Below are 17,220 nucleotides of genomic sequence, written 5' to 3'. Positions count from 1 at the left end.
ACCAGGTCGCAGGAAGTTGGACGTTTCTAATCAAATGTTAGTGGATAATGTGATTACGAACAGCCAACTGGGCAGATTACTACATTTTCATGATTTTTACTTGTTAATAACTGAGAATTGAGTAAATTATTTGCATTATTGTTAAATTAGTGTGACCAAGGCTAACAAAAAATTGAATTGCACTTAATAAGAAAACACCTTAAAACTAATTTATTAGGTACAGAAAATCTAAAATGGAATGTGTTAACACTAAGAAGGCAATCAAAATTAAGTGTATTAAGTGAATCATTTACATTTTTGTTAAGTAAGTGTGACCAGGCTTAATTAAAATCAAACAAAAACACCTCTTAACGAGGTAAAAAGTAGTGGCGAACGCGCCTTAACAAAAATTTCTGATATCATCAATTGGGACGAAAAATTATATTACCTTCGATAAAATAAATAAACTATATTAAATTTATGTATTCGGTACTCTACAACGGAAAATTTACGTGTAGGTAAATAAATATTTACTGTTGCGGGCCGAAATCATAAATTTAATATAGTTTATTTATTTTATCGAATGTAATATCATTTTTCGTCTCAATTGTTGATATCAGAAATTTTTGTTAAGGCGCGTTCGCCACTACTTTTTACCTCGTTAAGAGGTGTTTTTGTTTGATCCTAGATAGCTGGGAGAACAGCTTCTCAATCAGAATCAGTATTCTCATTAGTATTCAAGTGTAGACATTGTCGTGCACGGGAAACCAAATTTTATTTTTACACACATTTAAACTATGGAAGGAAAAAAAGGTCGAAAGACACTTCGTAAAACAACTGGCTCCCTGAACTTATCGAGCCAAGAAAAAAAGCGATTCTACGGAATTTCCCCACAGAACGGGATACGTTTCGAAGCAAGAGAATGGAACTATATGACCCTCTTTAAAAATCCGGTAAGTAGGAAATATCTTAATTTTTAATAATATATACCAATTGCTAACAATCGAACCTGTGACCGTTATAAAGAGTGCACCTCAGGAGCTTGAGAGTCAGTCCCTTGGGGAAAACCCCGGTAAATCTGAGCGGGAGAAATGCAGTCCGGCTCGCTCTCCCAGTGCCCGTGAAAGGGAGTCGAGGATCAAGAAGAAAAGGAAGCCATCCAAGTCCACCAAGAAGAGACCCAGCCCTGTGCTGAAGACCCTCGGTCCAAATCGTCTGGGCTCCGCCGTAGCCTATATTCATTTCATGCGTAAGTTTCAGAGGAAGAACAACAATTTGAAGGCGAATGATCTACTAAACAAGGCAACTCGTCTTTGGTGCCGTCTGCATGGAAACCAGCGCCAACAATTTGAGAGGCCGCTTTGGTAAAGTTGTCTAAATGTAAAGCTTTACTCAAACAATAATATCTACCATTTTTTCAGGGTTGTGAGGACTGGATAGGAACACTGGATAGGAAAGGAAGAAATCTAACTCCATCAAGCGCATTGTAAAGAAGAAAGCGAGTCCTGTGCTAAAGATTCGCGACAAAAGTCCTTTGGGCTCAGCGGTGGCCTATATTCATTTTATGCGCAAGTTTCAATCACTAAATTCTCATTTGTCGGGCCCTGATCTATTGAACAAGGCAGCTCGTGTTTGGTGCATTCTGACTGAAAGTCAGCGCAAACTATTTGATCTAAATTTAAAGGTTTATAAGAGAAGTAATGGCTACAATTTTCTAAAGATTGTGTAAATTGGACCGAAAACACTTTGTAAATAAAAAGAACTGGGTTTTCAAAGCTGTTTTTTATCATCTTGTGTAACCACCAAATGAAATAGTATTTTAAAACTCTAGGTAAATTAACAATCTTGGTTTTAAGTAAACAAGGCAACTCGTCTTTGGTGCCGTCTGCATGGAAACCAGCGCCAACAATTTGAGAGGCCGCTTTGGTAAAGTTGCCTAAATGTAAAGCTTTACTCAAACAATAATATCTACCATTTTTTCAGGGTTGTGAGGACTTGATAAGAAACACTATTCAATTTTAGCCGTATTAATATATGTAAATTTGAAGCGAACAATGTCTTGTAAATCTTACATTTCACTATTCAATTATATACAAGATATTTACAAAACACGAAGATTAAACGGGAACATAAACGGATTAGCGTATAAATCTATAAAACAAATCAAACAAAAACACCTCTTAACGAGGTAGAAAGTAGTGGCGAACGCGCCTTAACAAAAATTTCTGAAATCAACAATTGTGACGAAAAATGATATTACATTCGATAAAATAAATTAACTTTATTAAATTTATGATTTCGGCCCGCAACAGTACTTATTTATTTACCTACATGTTAATTTTCTGTTGTAGCGTGCCGAATACATAAATTGCGGCTATATATAGTAGTTGTCTTCGCACGCTCTCTTGCGCGCTTCGCCACTACGTGTACTGCCGTCCACAATGATAAAGCTTAAATGCCAAGCCCAAAAACAAAACCTTAGAAAGTTTATAGTAGGGATAATATTAAATTTCATGTAAGAACCAACTAGTTAATAACATACAGCACGTTTAAGTATATACATCCAAAGTGCACTTTTCAACAAGCACTCAACATAAAGTTTGTTGACCTGCTGTAACGCGCTAAACCTCCCGAATTCCCTTTGAAATTACCAAAAATTCCGGTCACACTTCGCCTGATTAGGAAAAAGTGCTGCGCCTGTCCTTTCATATGATTTGATTCGTTATTTTCCTTTTTTGCCCACCCCCCCGTCTGACAACGCTGCGTATGCGTAATAATTTTTTAGTTGCGCCACACCCGACACGAAACCCGTGGGCAATGCAAATAAATATTCAATTGCAAATGGCTGACAGGACGGACAGCCCACACTCCCTTTTAAGCTCTTTGATGTGTGGTGTGTGTGTGTGTGTGTGTGTGCGGTGTGAAGAGGAGAAAGTGGTGAGGGCAGGGGGTGAAAGTGAGGAGAGTACACGCGAAGCGGACGCGCTCAAATTGCAAATTGCGCTCGTTTACAAGCGAAATAAATGCGCGAGCGACTGCCATTTGGCAAAAGTCAGATCCTGACCCACCGCATTTTTCCCAGCGCTTTTCCCGAACGCTTTTCCGCCCACCACCTCGATGGGCCATTAGAAAAATGAAGCGTCGTGCCGCAAAAGACAAGTTGGTCGCCGTCGCTCGGCTTGGTTGGCATTTTTGTGTTGCGTGCTTTTGGGCGCGTAATTAGATAAGCAGCCTGCCCGACTGGCGGCCATGTAGGTCCTGGCTTTTCCGCTTTTCCAGCCCCCCCCCCCATCCTTCCAAAGACTCCTGGCGCGGTGTCACCAACAAACCATTTAGCCAACCAACAAGCCGCTGACAGATGGAGCGTCATAAAAGCGGCGGCAACAATGCTCCGCAGAATGTCTGAGGTTAGGAAAGGCGGAAAAGTGGAAAAGCGGAAGAGCGGAAAAGCGGAAATGGAAAAGACGAAAGACGAAACAATGCCGTGAGCAAGGAGTGGCGCGCGGTGGCGGGGATTTGAATTTGTCACGTGGCCGGCAAACGCACCTGGGCACAAAGGGGCGGACAAGGACACAACATGCAATTATACGCAATCAACATAAATCATTCAAATTGCCGCACACCCAGACACACACACACACACAGAAAAGAAAAAGGCAATGGAATCCCGAGGCGCACTTGAAAAGGGGGCGGCGGGGGGCGTGGCTGCCCGTTGACGTTGGCTTTTGGCTAATTTGCAATTGAAATGCCCAAATTCTGTGGGCTGGCCGCATTACGCATACGCCGTGTGGTTGCTGCGTGGCAAAGACTCCTTAAACTTCCGCTCAGCCCATCCATCTTGGTCGCCCCCTCGCCCCCTCGCCCCCCCTCTCCCCTCGTCCTTGCTCGGCTGACAAATGCCACAGGGGCACGTGAGGCGGTCAGTGGCCTAGGTAAATGAATCCTGGGATTGCCAGAGCCTTGGAGATTTAATTTTTTGTAATATTGCAGGACTTCATTGGAGATTTTTGCTATTCAAACGCTGTACGAGAAATGGAATGCGTAAAGAAAATATGTGATGTTGTAAGACTTAATAAATATTTACAGGAATAATGTACAACTGATTTTCGATATTGTACTTTCCCGATTTCTTTCGAAACTACTCTAAAATCTAAAAGGAGCGAGAAAAACATTTTTCTGAACTTATCACTTCTAAACTTATTTTAGTTCCTTCAAAATGATTTTAATTTCTTTTACATTTTGCATATATGTACCAAAAATTTCGTTGATAAAACCTCTCTTCTGGTTTTTTTATCTATTTGAATATTTACCTAAAACACTGAAATCACTAAGAGAGTAAAGGAAAAATTTAGCTGGAATTAAAAAAAAATGTATCTAATAAATGCATCAGGATTTCGGCAATTTGGATTTCAGGTTGGCAATCAAATAATGTTTACTGGTCTATAAAAATCCCAAAATAGTTGCCAATCTTTCACACCTCACAAATATGCTCAATAAATAAAAGCACTTCAATCTAAGTTTTGAAAATCATTATTTGAGATTTTTATGAATTAGTGCCTTCTCTTCATACATTTTTGATGAGCATAAGTTACGAATTATCCTCGAGTCGGGCCAGAAGTATACGTCCTTCAGTCAAAAAAAATTAACCAGTTTCTTTCATCAAACCGAACATTAATACATCTCTTGGATATGTCACCTCGGCTGGTATTCTAAACTCTCTGAAGTAATTGCTGTATTTCGGAATAATTGCATAACGCCACAACTTGAAATTTGGTTTCTGTTGTATAGCTAGAAAACAGGCACGAAAAAAAGTCGCCGGTACGCAGAAGTGTCTGCAAAACAACCGAATACTGATTTTCTTGATTTGGCTGCCAACATTGCCAAAGTTCAAATGCCGCCTGCCATTGTTCTGCAAATCCGAACAAGCAAAATGCAGTGCCCATTGTCCAGATGAGAGACCACCGAACTGCCCTCGAGGATTCCGAAATGTCCGGTCTCATCACTCGAACAGAACTTCCATCGGCACGCCGTAAATCTCTGCGAGCTGCAGTTTTGTGTAGGCAACCACGCCGGTGGGGCAGTAGGCCATCGCCTCCTCCAGGGTGATCCACTTGGCGTTCGAATCGCCCGCACATACCACATGCAGATGGACGATCCCCTCGAAGACCGCGTGGCTGAAGATGCCCATTAGGTTGCTGGTGGCAGCGCCGGCACTTCCGTTTCCGGCGCTGTTGCCGCTTCCGCTGCCGTTTCCGCTACCGCTACCGCTACCGTTTCCGCCTCCGGTTCCGTTTCCGCCAATGATGCTACCGCTTTGGCTGCTCACGCTGCCGCCGCCACCGCTGCCGCCGCCCACGCTGCTGCCGCTCGCATTGGCGCTCGACGAGGTGGCCGGGTTCAGATTGATGACCATTCTGGGATCAGCAGTTCGAAAAACATTAATTCATTTCGAAACATTAAATTAAATATAAAGAAATATATTCATTAAATATAAAGAATTACTTCGATATGTGTAACACTAGTCTTCACAATAGGATCTTATTAAAACTATATAAAAGGTTCATTAAATATAAAGAAGAACTTTGATATGTGTAACACTAGTCTTCACAATTGGATTTTATTAAAAAGTTATGCCTAACTAGGTTTTTTATAAATTGAATGCAATATGCAATATGCAATAATATGCAAAGAAAATAAATATCAAACATATATAGAATTATATAAACCTATTTATTTTTTAAAAAGCTATACTTCCAAACTTCCAATGTAGAACAGAAAAGAGCCAAGATCAAATGTTCTCTATAAAGGAATTGGTCTTCTCACTTATTTAAGACGAAACGTTCTTGAAATCAAGACGAAAGTGCTCTCAAGTTTGTTTTTCGAGATAAAGAAATTTCAATTATATTGACAAATTGTATAATAATTTATAGTATAATGATATTACCTACGAAGAGTTCACAAATGACTTACCCGAATATAAAACTATCAAAAGTGGAAAAGAAATCGGACTGGAAGCAGTGGTCGATGTGGCTTTAAACTGGGGCACTTAGCTGCACGATTATTGGGCCCGATTGGCCCTTGGCTGGGTTCGGGGGTCAACTCTCAGTCCTTTCGGGTGCCTTGAACCTTGAGCCTATCAATTTTGTACTCTTTCTGTGCGATCCAAGGGACTCTGGTGCAGTGGTGTGCTGACAACGGAACTGTTCTTCGCGTCTGGGCGTCCAAGTCGCAAGCAAATCTAGTGCAACTTTTCAATTAGCTAGTTTCTAGTACCAGGTTGGATTTCTTTTCGCCGTTTGATTATTATTTTTTTTCGATTTTCGTCTATATTTTTTTGTTCAAACGGTGTGTGTGTGTGTATGAATGTGTCAGATGTGTGTGTTGACTACCTAGACGATTTTACTAAGTCTAAAATACCCTGTCAAATATCTGGCATACTTCTCATTGCCGGCTGAAAACTATATTTTAAAAAGAAAGCTATCGAAAAAGGGCTTACGAATTAAGAAGTAAATTAAAAAATTAAATATCGCGTATTCAACTTGCAAAATGTATTTCAAATTGTATTAAAATCTTATAGAACCTTTTCTTGCTGAATAAATTAAAATTAAAAACTTGTTAATAATTAAAGGGTTATTTAAAATGGCTGCAAAGTATAAAAAACTTAAGCATTTCGAGCTCTCCGACATTTTTACTGAAAAACTATAATTTAAAAAAAAGTGATTAATGTAATGAAAAAATAAAACTTAATGCAAAAGTAATTTTTCTGGGTTTTCTATTGCTTTGCCCATAAAGCCCTAATATCTTTCATACTTTTTGGCGTCGCTTGGCAACCCTGGTGCTCGGGATGGTGCCATATTATGCTTTGCTCCTGCCAGCAGCAAATGAACTAAACAAATTAAACTTTCACAGCAAAGTTGTTGACATGGCAGCCTTCTCTGCCATCTGATTTCCACCTGCAATGCCTCACCTATGTGTCCGCGCTTAGCTCTTTATTTACGACCGGAAAATGCAGCCCCGGGAAATGTGGGAAAGGTGCGGAGGAAAAGCGCCTGAGCTGAGCTTAAGTCGCGGCAACAGGGGCCCCAAAGCAATTAAATCGCATTCGCTGTGTGAGAAGCAAATAGGATTCCGGGTGCGGGTTTTAAAGGAGGAGTCCCGACAAGACAAACAATCAAACGGAAATTAATTACGGGATGTGTGAAAAGTGAAAGCCAAAAGCTGCTCGGTAAATGATTGTCGAGCAGCGAGCAACGAGTTTTCCCCCTTTTGAGATGGCGACTTTAACCCATCCCCTATCCCGATTAAACCTTGATTGATTGCTGGTTCCAGTCTAGAGCATTGACTTCTGCTCTCCAGAATCGGAATAAAAACGGAGAAAGTCAGCTCGCCCTTGCTTGCCACTTTGGGGTCACCTTTCTCTAACTTATCGGAGACAAAGACATAGTTTTTCAAACTAAGTACAACATGTTGTTAGGACAACTTGAGAGTTTAACCACGAACATATAAACCCACATATACCACTTTAAAATCGGAATCGAATTAGTTAAGTTAGGAGCTATGGAAGTGCTGTTCTGGGTCACCTTACCGAAACTCATCGAAGACTTTGACAAAGCTAAGATCGAAATGGGTAAATAAATGCATTGAAATTAAAACTATTAAATCAGAATCTAAGAAAGCTAGTCCTCCTTGAATTTAATATCCAAATAATCAAGCTGCCGAGGACAAAAAATATTTTCAGATTATTCAGACATAACGGCTACAATTGTACTATACCAACACTAAAATTAAAGGGAGGCATGCCATTTTGATGACTGTATTGAAATATAGTGGCTATGATATATTATATATACACCATCTTCCCAAAATCGATTGGTTTATGGTTTTTGGCTATTTTCGCTCCTCCATATCTTTTCTTTTTGTTTTGTGGAATTTTGCCAACTCATTGAACTTATGTGTGTTAAACATAAAAATGTTCCACTTTCATGTCATGGCATTACCAAACCCACTGAGCCATCGGTCTGAGCTTAATTAATACATCGTTACGTGCAGTTTTCGGCCAACAATGGATAGGCTTAGTCTCTTTTGGGCCCGACGCCGCCCAATGTCAACCGTAGCCGTGTCTGTAGCCATATCCGGATCCGGCTCATAATGAGCCGTTTCATTGGAGCGGCGAGTGAGTTGTATCTTCACGAAAGACTTGACAATTGCACATGGCTCCCGGAGGGTTAAAATGTGGGGGGGGGGGGGGGGGGGGGCGGGAGTAGTGCCTCGGTTACACGCCTCGGTTGATTCCAGCATCCGCTGCACTGCTCTGCTCCAGCCAAGCGTTTCATATTGCCACCTGCCACTCGCACCTGCCGCCCAACTGCCACCCACCACCACCACCCGTTCACCGCCCACTTGCAGTCGCACTCACTTCATATTGCTGTCAAGGTTGAGCTATGATGAAATATTGAAGCCTGCCCTTTAAATATTCACGAGTTCGTGGTTTGTTGGGCCGACTTGGCGTTGACTTTTGCCCGAAGCAGTGGAAAGCAGTGATGCCGCAGTGAAAACCGTCAAAATGCTGAATATTTACTTGTCTGCTTAGTTGAATTCATCCTTGGCTTCAAATCTTCTCAGAGGTATTTACATTTGATTGCTAGCACTGGCACAGTCAAGGGAATATCTTTAAGAACTATATGTGCCATTCCTAGGTAAAGGTAAGTGTTGAAAAGGTTGCATGAATGCAAGTGTTGGGAAACAGTGTGACCAAATTTATTGTTACAAGCCCTATATATCGAGTAAAAGACTTGGTTCTCGCGTTCCAAAGAATTATCTTTAACAACTGTTAAATAACTATGCGATTATTAGGGTTAAAGTCGTAAGTTGTCGTAGTGCAAGCATTTAGTCTTGGATAAGTGAGTGGATAGGGACAGAACAGTGAGACCATATTTATTATTAAAGACCTTTTACAAGGTTATACGACTCGGTGCTTAAAGTGCAGAAGTAAAGAAAAGAAAGTATACCATATAAATATATTTAAGAACTGTTAAATTATAAGGTATAAACAAGTGTTGAATAGTGTAGTGTTGGGTAATCATTTAGCGCTATGTAAGTGTATGTAACAAAGCAGTGTGACCATATTTATAATTACAAACCCTATGCATATTTGTAGAGACAATGTTTATAGTATTTGATAAAGAAACACAACAGTGGTTGGTTTTCCATATGCCAAGGATAGACATACTTCGGCTGTGTGATTGACTTGTGGATGCATCCTGCCAGAGGTCAAGCCACAAACACACACACAAGTTCAACGACTGGCACAAGTATGTATTTACCTATCTGCCTTTTGTCCTGGCCAACTTACTGGCGGATGCCAGCATCGAAAATCCAGAAACAATTCGAGTCCCGGCCCAGGGTTGCCAACATAAACAATTCAAGCCCAACAAACTGGACTCTCTTGAATGGCTGAGGCGGGGAGGGGGGGGAGCTAAAAATAAGAAAAGGATGGGGAAAATATAAAAGGGATGTCCCGTCTTGCAGTTAGCTAACTTTTAGCTTGGCTTGTTAGTTAAGCGTAAACAAGGGGCGGTTAAGTGGGTGTGGGGGAAGCAAGTCCAGGTCATTTGAATGCATGTTTGGATGGACAGACCTCAGCGCCATCGATGATAAGCGAGAAGTCAACATAGCGGTGAAAGGGGATCGAGTGGAGCGGAGAAAGTGGGTTTTTCCCGGCGGGTGGCTGGTGGGTTGTGAGTGGCGTGTGCTGGTCACTGGGGACTTTGGCCATGTGCTTGCGAGTTTGTGGCTGCAGAGGCGCAGAGTCAACGCCAATGGTAAATATTTAGCTCTCGGCTGCACTTGAGATTAACTCGCACACAGATGCAGCCATCCAGGGGTACATATATCCTGGGTGTGTGTGTCTATGTGTGTGTGAAAAAAGGACAAAGGCGGAGTGGAGCAAAATACAAACACACTCAAAAGTGAAAATGGAAAAAGTTTCAATGGTTTTATCATGTTTACTTTTATTTGTGTCACTGAGTGGTTGTATAAGCCCCGGCAGCCAGGGGTCAGGGGTCAGGCAGAGGCTAAACAAACACAGACGGAGAAAGGCGAAAGGAGAAAGGAGAAAGCGGAAAAAAGTTGGGGGACACACATAGAGAAGCGTATGTTCAACACACTCGAGGGAGATCACTGGCTGCCGTGAAGTGCCCGACAAGTGACAGCACTGGATTTCGATAAGGAGCCGGGACAATGGCAGTGGGTCCTGCGTCCTTCGTCCTTGGTCCTTGGTCCTTGGTCCTTGGACTGAGCTGAGCTGAGCCCTGCTGAGCCCGAGGAGCAGCTCCGGGCACCGAACTGCGAAATTCCCTGAATCCCACCCGAGTTACGCTCTTAATTCGCCGCTGACCTCTCACCCACCATCTACCACCTCTGGCCTAACCCACATCCTGCCAGCCTCGACATCCTCGGCTCAGGAATGACTCCTGAAGCTCACCTAATCAGGTGCTAAGCTCCAGGCAGTGCCCCACCAGATGTTGCAGCTTCGACGATTCGTTAACCGGTTTTAGCGATTTTATTCCGCCATTCGGACATGGCTGGCCATAAAAAACTCGACGCCTCTGGAGCTTTCCAATCTCAAGGTTGAGTGCGGATCGGAGACAGCTTATGAGGAGAAACAAAACCATATCTTTACGGTTACCCTTTGACATGGTGAGCATTACATCTTCATACCCTACAAAGTGTTCATCAGGATAGCCTACAAGGTACTGTTGGAAATATGATGGTGCCACTATCATAAGGCGCTAAAGATAAAAACACACACAACCAAGAACTATTGCTAAAGATCTTGTAAATACTTGCATGCATTTATCTGACTTGGTTTTCCACAAATCCTTGCTCTGGCTGTGCTGAGACACTTATAAATTGTATACGTTTTTTAATTTCTGCTCCACCTATTTAGTCAAAATTATGTCCTAATAATATTATTGTAAATTATTGTAATATTATTGTAAATATATTGGCGGCACGATTTTTGACGTGACGTCACATATGACATTTGACGAGTTCGTCACCTTACCCTGCACTCCCCAAATGCTTCTTAAGGGCATCCAAAAATAAACATTTCTTAAAAATTCACCAAACTTAAGGTCATTAAGGGTATTTAAATATTACAGTACCTTTGTTGTATACATATGTTAGTTTATATCTTAAAACACCATTTCAAATTTGTGTATGTATTTAATTTAATAAATAAAGATAGATATTAAAGTACTAACCTTTCAAGTAATTAGGTAAGTCCCCTTTGAAAGAATAACGTAGTTAGTAAAATGAATGCATTCCTCATATATAATGAGACTTTAAATCACTTTAAGTACCTATGGCTAAGTCGTGTGCGTAATTCGCTTATTTTAGTTAACTACTCTTGTCCTATGAACATTTTGCACTACCATTAAGTATTTATGCTGCAACTAAGTTAAGCGTTAATCGGCTTTTGGACATGCAGCATACGTAATGCGTAATAATGCCTCTATAATACGGAAAACTATAGTTGAAGGCTTGAAGGCTTTAAGCAGCAGCTCAAAAATTATCCGCATTTTCTCGAACAATTTGCCTTGGTCTGAAACCTCCTCTCCCCTTACGCCAGAGGACTTATTAGTGAATATCCTTGCATAAGGCCAACTCAAGCCCCCTTGGTGCGGTGGGCGTGGTTACGCCCCCGATATATTGCGCAAGTGGACTTTGGGACACATTTTGCATTGATTGGCTCTCGAGTGTTTTGCCAGCTGGTTTCCGTTGTGTCACCCATTGTTTTGGACCAGGCCTTTGTTCTGGCCATGTTGAACAAAAATCCAGGAAATATAGGGAGGTTAGAGGTCGTCTAGTGTGTGCGATCGGAGATAAAACCCCCTGTCCCGCCCCCCTTTGTTGTCATTGTTTTTATTTTTGTGGCTTTTGTTTGCGCTTTTAGCAAGTAATTAGTTTGGCATAACATTTCCCAACCCCTCGCCCTTTATTTTCGGTGAGGGACTTTCGGTTGAAGGTTACTTTGGCCTGAGGGCAAGTATTATATATCGAATATGCAATCCCGTCGAGACTTTCTAAATTGCCGATAACCGAATGTGTTGGGCTTCCTGCAGATTCACCATTTGATGCTTCAAGGAATTAGTCATCACTTGTGGAAAGCTCTAAGCGGAAATGTCCTTGTCAAATAGGTTAGACTTTGTAATTAAGTTTATTTGATGGGTTACACAACTCCGTTTACTTAGCTATTTAAAGGTTTTCAAACCTTTTATACTCTCAGAAAATGCCAAAGCATACATTTTTTAAAATACATTTTCGTTTACAAAACGTATACATCTATGATTTGTACCATTTTCTTTGAGCTGCCTAAATGACCGAATTAATTATTAAATTCCAGCTGCTGCAATGCCAAATGTTATACAAAATATGTAAGGATAGGTCGACTTTATACCCCAAGTGAACCGCTTACTATGATTGCATTCCGGTTAGGTTGCTATTCCTGGTCGAAGATGATGGCCAACTGAGAGGCCAGGCGAATGGTTATCGATCAGCGGAGAGTATATGGCTTGTAGTAATGGTGTAGAATGTAAGGGCGTTCTGGAACTGCGAGTGTAATGGTCTCTTGCCCCCCTGAAACCCCGAACCCCGAACTTCAAACTCGGAATCGTTGCGTGGGGTCGCATTGTTTTGTTCGCCGCTATTCCACTTTTAACTGCCACACAGTCTTGTCTGCCCTATTTGCAGTCGCCTTTTGTCTCTGGCCCTCAGAATTTCGTAAGCGGATTTTTATATTTTCGTACCATTTGAACTTTTAATGTGCGTGCTGTGCTCAGTTGTCCAGTTTTCCCCTTCGCCATTGCAGTCCAATTTATACTTTCCCTGCTTTTCCGCCTTTCTCCGCTTGGCTATTGCATTAAAGTTTAAATGCTTCGCGTTGGCGAAACGTTTTATTGGGATAAAAATACTTTTTCAATAGGGGCTATAGCACAAAAAAATAAAAAACAAAATACCACAAAAAAGTAAATATGTTTTCAAATGGAAAAAAAAACATCTATATAAATAAACTTTTTTAATAATTAAATAATAAAAAAACCTTGTACCTTTGGGGAAGAAGATCTACAGTCACCCTGAAACCCTTTAAACCAACAAGATTTCTTGTTGAATCTGCAGTTTAAAATTTAATAATGTAGGGTAAGGTGAAGAACTCGTCGAATCTCACATGTGATGTCAGGTCAAAAATTCGAAATGATTGTAGTCGATTTCTCTTATTGTGCCGACAATGCATTTACAATAATATTACTAACAGTTTGCGTAATTTGCTTGTTTGTTTGCTTACAATAATATTATTACGAGTTCGCATATTTTGTTCGTTACGCCAAGAGCTGTAGTATTTAACTCCGCTCGAATTTTACCATCGAACTTTTACAAAAATAGATGAATAGATGTCAGCAACTTTCTGCTTTAAAACCTTTGAAAAATATTAATTTTTGGAAAAGTGGCATTCGAAAAACGAATCTATACCCTACATCCCCTCAAAACAAGATTTTGAAAAATCTTCAATATTCCACTTAATTTTTAAAGTTACAAATTTGGTGCATTCTTAGATTAATAAAATGCGTATTTAAAATCCTATTAAAGTCACAGCCACTAATCAATCAAGCGATTAAATATAAATGACTACAATTACCAAATTAGAAACCAAAAATAAATTATTTAATTACAATTCAGGAACCATTCATCATTTTGTAGTTAAGCCCAAGCCCGCAGGCAGTTTGGTCGAAAACTTTTGAGTTTATTAATTACATATTTCCGGCTGATTAAATAAATGCTCATAAATATTTAAATGCTTTTTGCGGCTTATGAGAACTATGTGCATTGTATTATTTTCTTTGTTAATAAACCACTGAACTGGTATAATTATATAAATTAATGTGACTTATTGACGGACGTGATTTAATAATTAGGCGGTGTATATATTTATTTTGGGTCTGGAATTTCAACTGTAGATGGCTTTTACCTTTATTCGCCAATCTTTCTGGAATCTTCTGCTCTGTAATTTCCACTCTTATTCTCCTTTTTTCGTCTTTAGTTCCAACTCCTGCTTACCGCGCACGGTTTTAATTGCCGAGCTGCATTTGTGTTGTTTAGCATGGTTTTGTTTTTTTATTCCACCATTTTGCAAATTGAAATGCGCACAAAATTTAAATTGCTGCTGCATGCTTTTAGGCGCCCAGAATAAGGAGAAAATGGCGGGGAGAGAAAGAGAGAGAGAGAGAAGGAGGGGAGAATGGGGAGGAGAGGCTGATGGCAACGGTAAAAGCCAACGTTAACGTCATCGTTAGCGGCATTTTCCAGGCGCTTGAGCACGCCAACCTACACTCACACTCACTCACACTCACACTCGCACACACACTCCTACACGCACACACCGGAAGTGGAAGCCAGAGAGAGAGAGAGAGAGGGAGAGGCAAAATGGCAGCCTCATTTGCAGCTTGGCAAATATCGCGTATACGTCATGTTGGCGGCGCAACAATTACCGTTAGCGGCTTGTACAATTTGTGTTGCATACTTGTCGACGACGCAAACGATTCCCAATGCATTTCTCAACAGCCTGGATTACTGCCACTCCCCCTTTTGCCCACCGCCCACCGCCCCCTTTCCGCCCTCCTTCGCAGCCAATTTAACTTGGCTAATTTGTATGTACATATATATGCCGTCTAGACGTGGCTCAACGTTGCCACTAAGTGCCACGCCCATGCCATGCATTTCAATTGCAACGTTTAGCTACCCACATAAAAAACAATAAATTAAAAAAAATACCCGCTTCGCCCAAAGAAACTTTACGCAAAAGAATGGGCCAACACAAAAAAAAAGGGAGCAAAAAGAACACATATACTGCTCAGTGGGTCCAAGTTGGTCGCCTTGGCCCAAGCCTCATTAAATTAGCATTGATAATTATTTTAAATTACTTCATTTAGTTGTGAAAAATGTTTGCGCGTTGTTGCCTCTGCTCCCCAAAGCGATTTGTTGCTGTCCCAACAGCCACCCCCTTTCGGCCACCCAGCTGGTTTTTGCCCCGTTTAGTTTTGTCAGATGTCCCGGGGAAAGTCGAGGGTATGCGGGATAAACGGGATATAAATCCTTCCAGTGGTAACTATTTTTGAAGATTTATTAGGAATTTATTTTAAGATAAAAGTGATATGATTTTTATTGATTTTCTAGTATTTTTAGTATATTCAATTTACCTTTAATATAATTGCAAACATACAAGTATCTAAATTGTAGTATTTTAAATTTTATCCATTGAGATTGGACAGGGTATGCAGGACAAATAGGATACAAGTCATGCAGGGGTAAGTTATTTAAAAGAATTATTAATGATTTGTTTTAATAAAAAGTGATATTACTTAAAGCTATTCGAATATTATGTCTGATGATTTTCTAGTATTTCTAGTATTTTTAATACACCTTTAATATAATTCCAAACATACAATTAACAAAACTATAGTATTTTATTTGTTATCCATTTAGTTTTGACAGGTGTATCAGAGAATGTTCAGGGTATGCAGGATAAATAGGATATACATTATTGCAGAGATAACTACGCTTTAAGATTTATTTGGGATTTATTTTTAGATAAAATGTGTACCTGTAGGTATTTAAAATGGAATGTAATTCTATTGTTTGCATACTTTATGGTCAACTTAATATTTTCATCTGATCATTCATACATTACAAAATTGTTTTTGTAATTTTTAACTATTTAAATGTAATTTAATTTATTGATCAGAGTAGGTATTCCGAGTTCCCTAGCAAGTAATATTGTAAGTACTGATTTTGATTGACTCTTAAAGATATAAGTTAACCATAACAATTAATATATTATTTATTGTAATTGATAAACCTAAACAAATCCATATGAAACGGAATAACAGCTGAAAAAATTCATTTTAAGAGGTAATTATAAGTCTGAGACTTTATAGTAGATAGGTACCCCTGCCCTGCTGTTGTTGTTTCTTTATAATCCGCTCATGTAACTGAAATTAATTTGATTGCTGATGTTGTCTCAGCTGCTTCATTAATCAAAAGGGACGACGGCGCCCGTCTCGCTCTGGCACTTCTGCCGCCTCATGAATAATTAAATATGGAACATAGTTATCCTTGTTTTTGGGCGACGGATGGATGCGAGCTTGGTCCCAAAAACTTATCCATCAAATGACATTTGCGTTGATGCGGGTTTACGGCACTTGCCTCCATTAACCCCCGTGCGCCCCGGCTTTCTGCTCCTCCGCCCCCCCTTTTTCTAGAGCGCCAGCCCCCCTCCTGTCATTTGTTTGTCTTTCGTACCCGGCTGTGTGCATCCACTTGTTACGGTTCAGTTTTTGACATTCGTCAAAAATTGTGTCACAATTTCAGCGAACTTTTGGCCGGGCACCGGCACCGGCATCCGTGTAGCATTTTCCAGAATTTTCCTGATGCCGGCGGCGCCACAAGTTTCACCTGAAAACCCCCTTCTCACGCCCCTGGCAATGGAAATGGAAATGGACAGGTCCCAACACAAAGGTGGTCAGCAATTTTAGTTGCAACAACTTTTGCTCTACTTTCCAAATGGATCACAGTGCAGTTTTGCGGCCTGGGAACTTGAACACGTAAATCGAAATGATTTTAACGACACTCATTACTGGAACTTCAGAATTTTATAAAAAAGAAGAATATTATTTAATTATTTAACTATCACTATCATAAATACATTTTATACATTTTGTAAATCTGGTTTCCATGCATACCAATTACATAGTGGAAATGTTTTACATTTGTGTTTTTTATAGTCTCCAAATGCTTTTCAATTTTGGCGCCCATTAGTGGAACTTAAGAATTTTATAAACAATACTGGATCTAAAAAAACCTATCACTTATGAAATTAAAATATCTTCTCTATTTTGAAAAAATGTAAGTGTATATAATAAGTAAATAAATTATATTAATGTTTTAAAACCTTTTTTATTGCATAGCCAGCATGTAATGATAAGATAAAATGATGAACTTTTGAAGGAAAAATGCTTAAGAAATATTACATATACAAGTTACTTTATTCAGGTATGATACAATTTTTTCCTAGTCACCCAAGGCCTTTCAATTATAACAATTTTTAGCATCTATTTTTATTGCATAACCATTTTTCGAATCAAATTGTATTGCCTCTTTGCACATGCATAATTAGATTGTGGTTGG

General features: G+C 39.9%; 2 protein-coding genes across 2 annotated transcripts; one reads left to right on the top strand and one right to left on the bottom strand.

Moving 5' to 3' along the window:
• Window positions 1-711: 711 nt before the first annotated feature.
• On the top strand, window positions 712-1,740 carry LOC119557407 (protamine-like protein 99C). Its single transcript, XM_037870154.1, has 3 exons — window positions 712-932; window positions 1,006-1,343; window positions 1,401-1,740. Exons 1-3 carry the CDS (start codon window positions 777-779, stop codon window positions 1,417-1,419), a joined length of 513 nt encoding a protein of 170 aa, XP_037726082.1. The 5' UTR covers window positions 712-776; the 3' UTR covers window positions 1,420-1,740.
• Window positions 1,741-4,493: 2,753 nt separating this feature from the next.
• Window positions 4,494-6,386, bottom strand: LOC119557072 (cell wall protein IFF6). Its single transcript, XM_037869624.1, has 2 exons — window positions 5,950-6,386; window positions 4,494-5,393 (listed from the first exon to the last, which is right to left on the bottom strand). The coding sequence occupies exon 2, from the start codon at window positions 5,390-5,392 to the stop codon at window positions 4,979-4,981; it is 414 nt and encodes a 137-aa protein (XP_037725552.1). The 5' UTR covers window position 5,393; window positions 5,950-6,386; the 3' UTR covers window positions 4,494-4,978.
• Window positions 6,387-17,220: the final 10,834 nt, after the last annotated feature.

The sequence above is a fragment of the Drosophila subpulchrella genome, chromosome X (genome assembly GCF_014743375.2).
Source record: "Drosophila subpulchrella strain 33 F10 #4 breed RU33 chromosome X, RU_Dsub_v1.1 Primary Assembly, whole genome shotgun sequence".
Lineage (NCBI taxonomy): Eukaryota > Metazoa > Arthropoda > Insecta > Diptera > Drosophilidae > Drosophila > Drosophila subpulchrella.
This window is presented reverse-complemented; position numbering and strand designations above follow the sequence as displayed.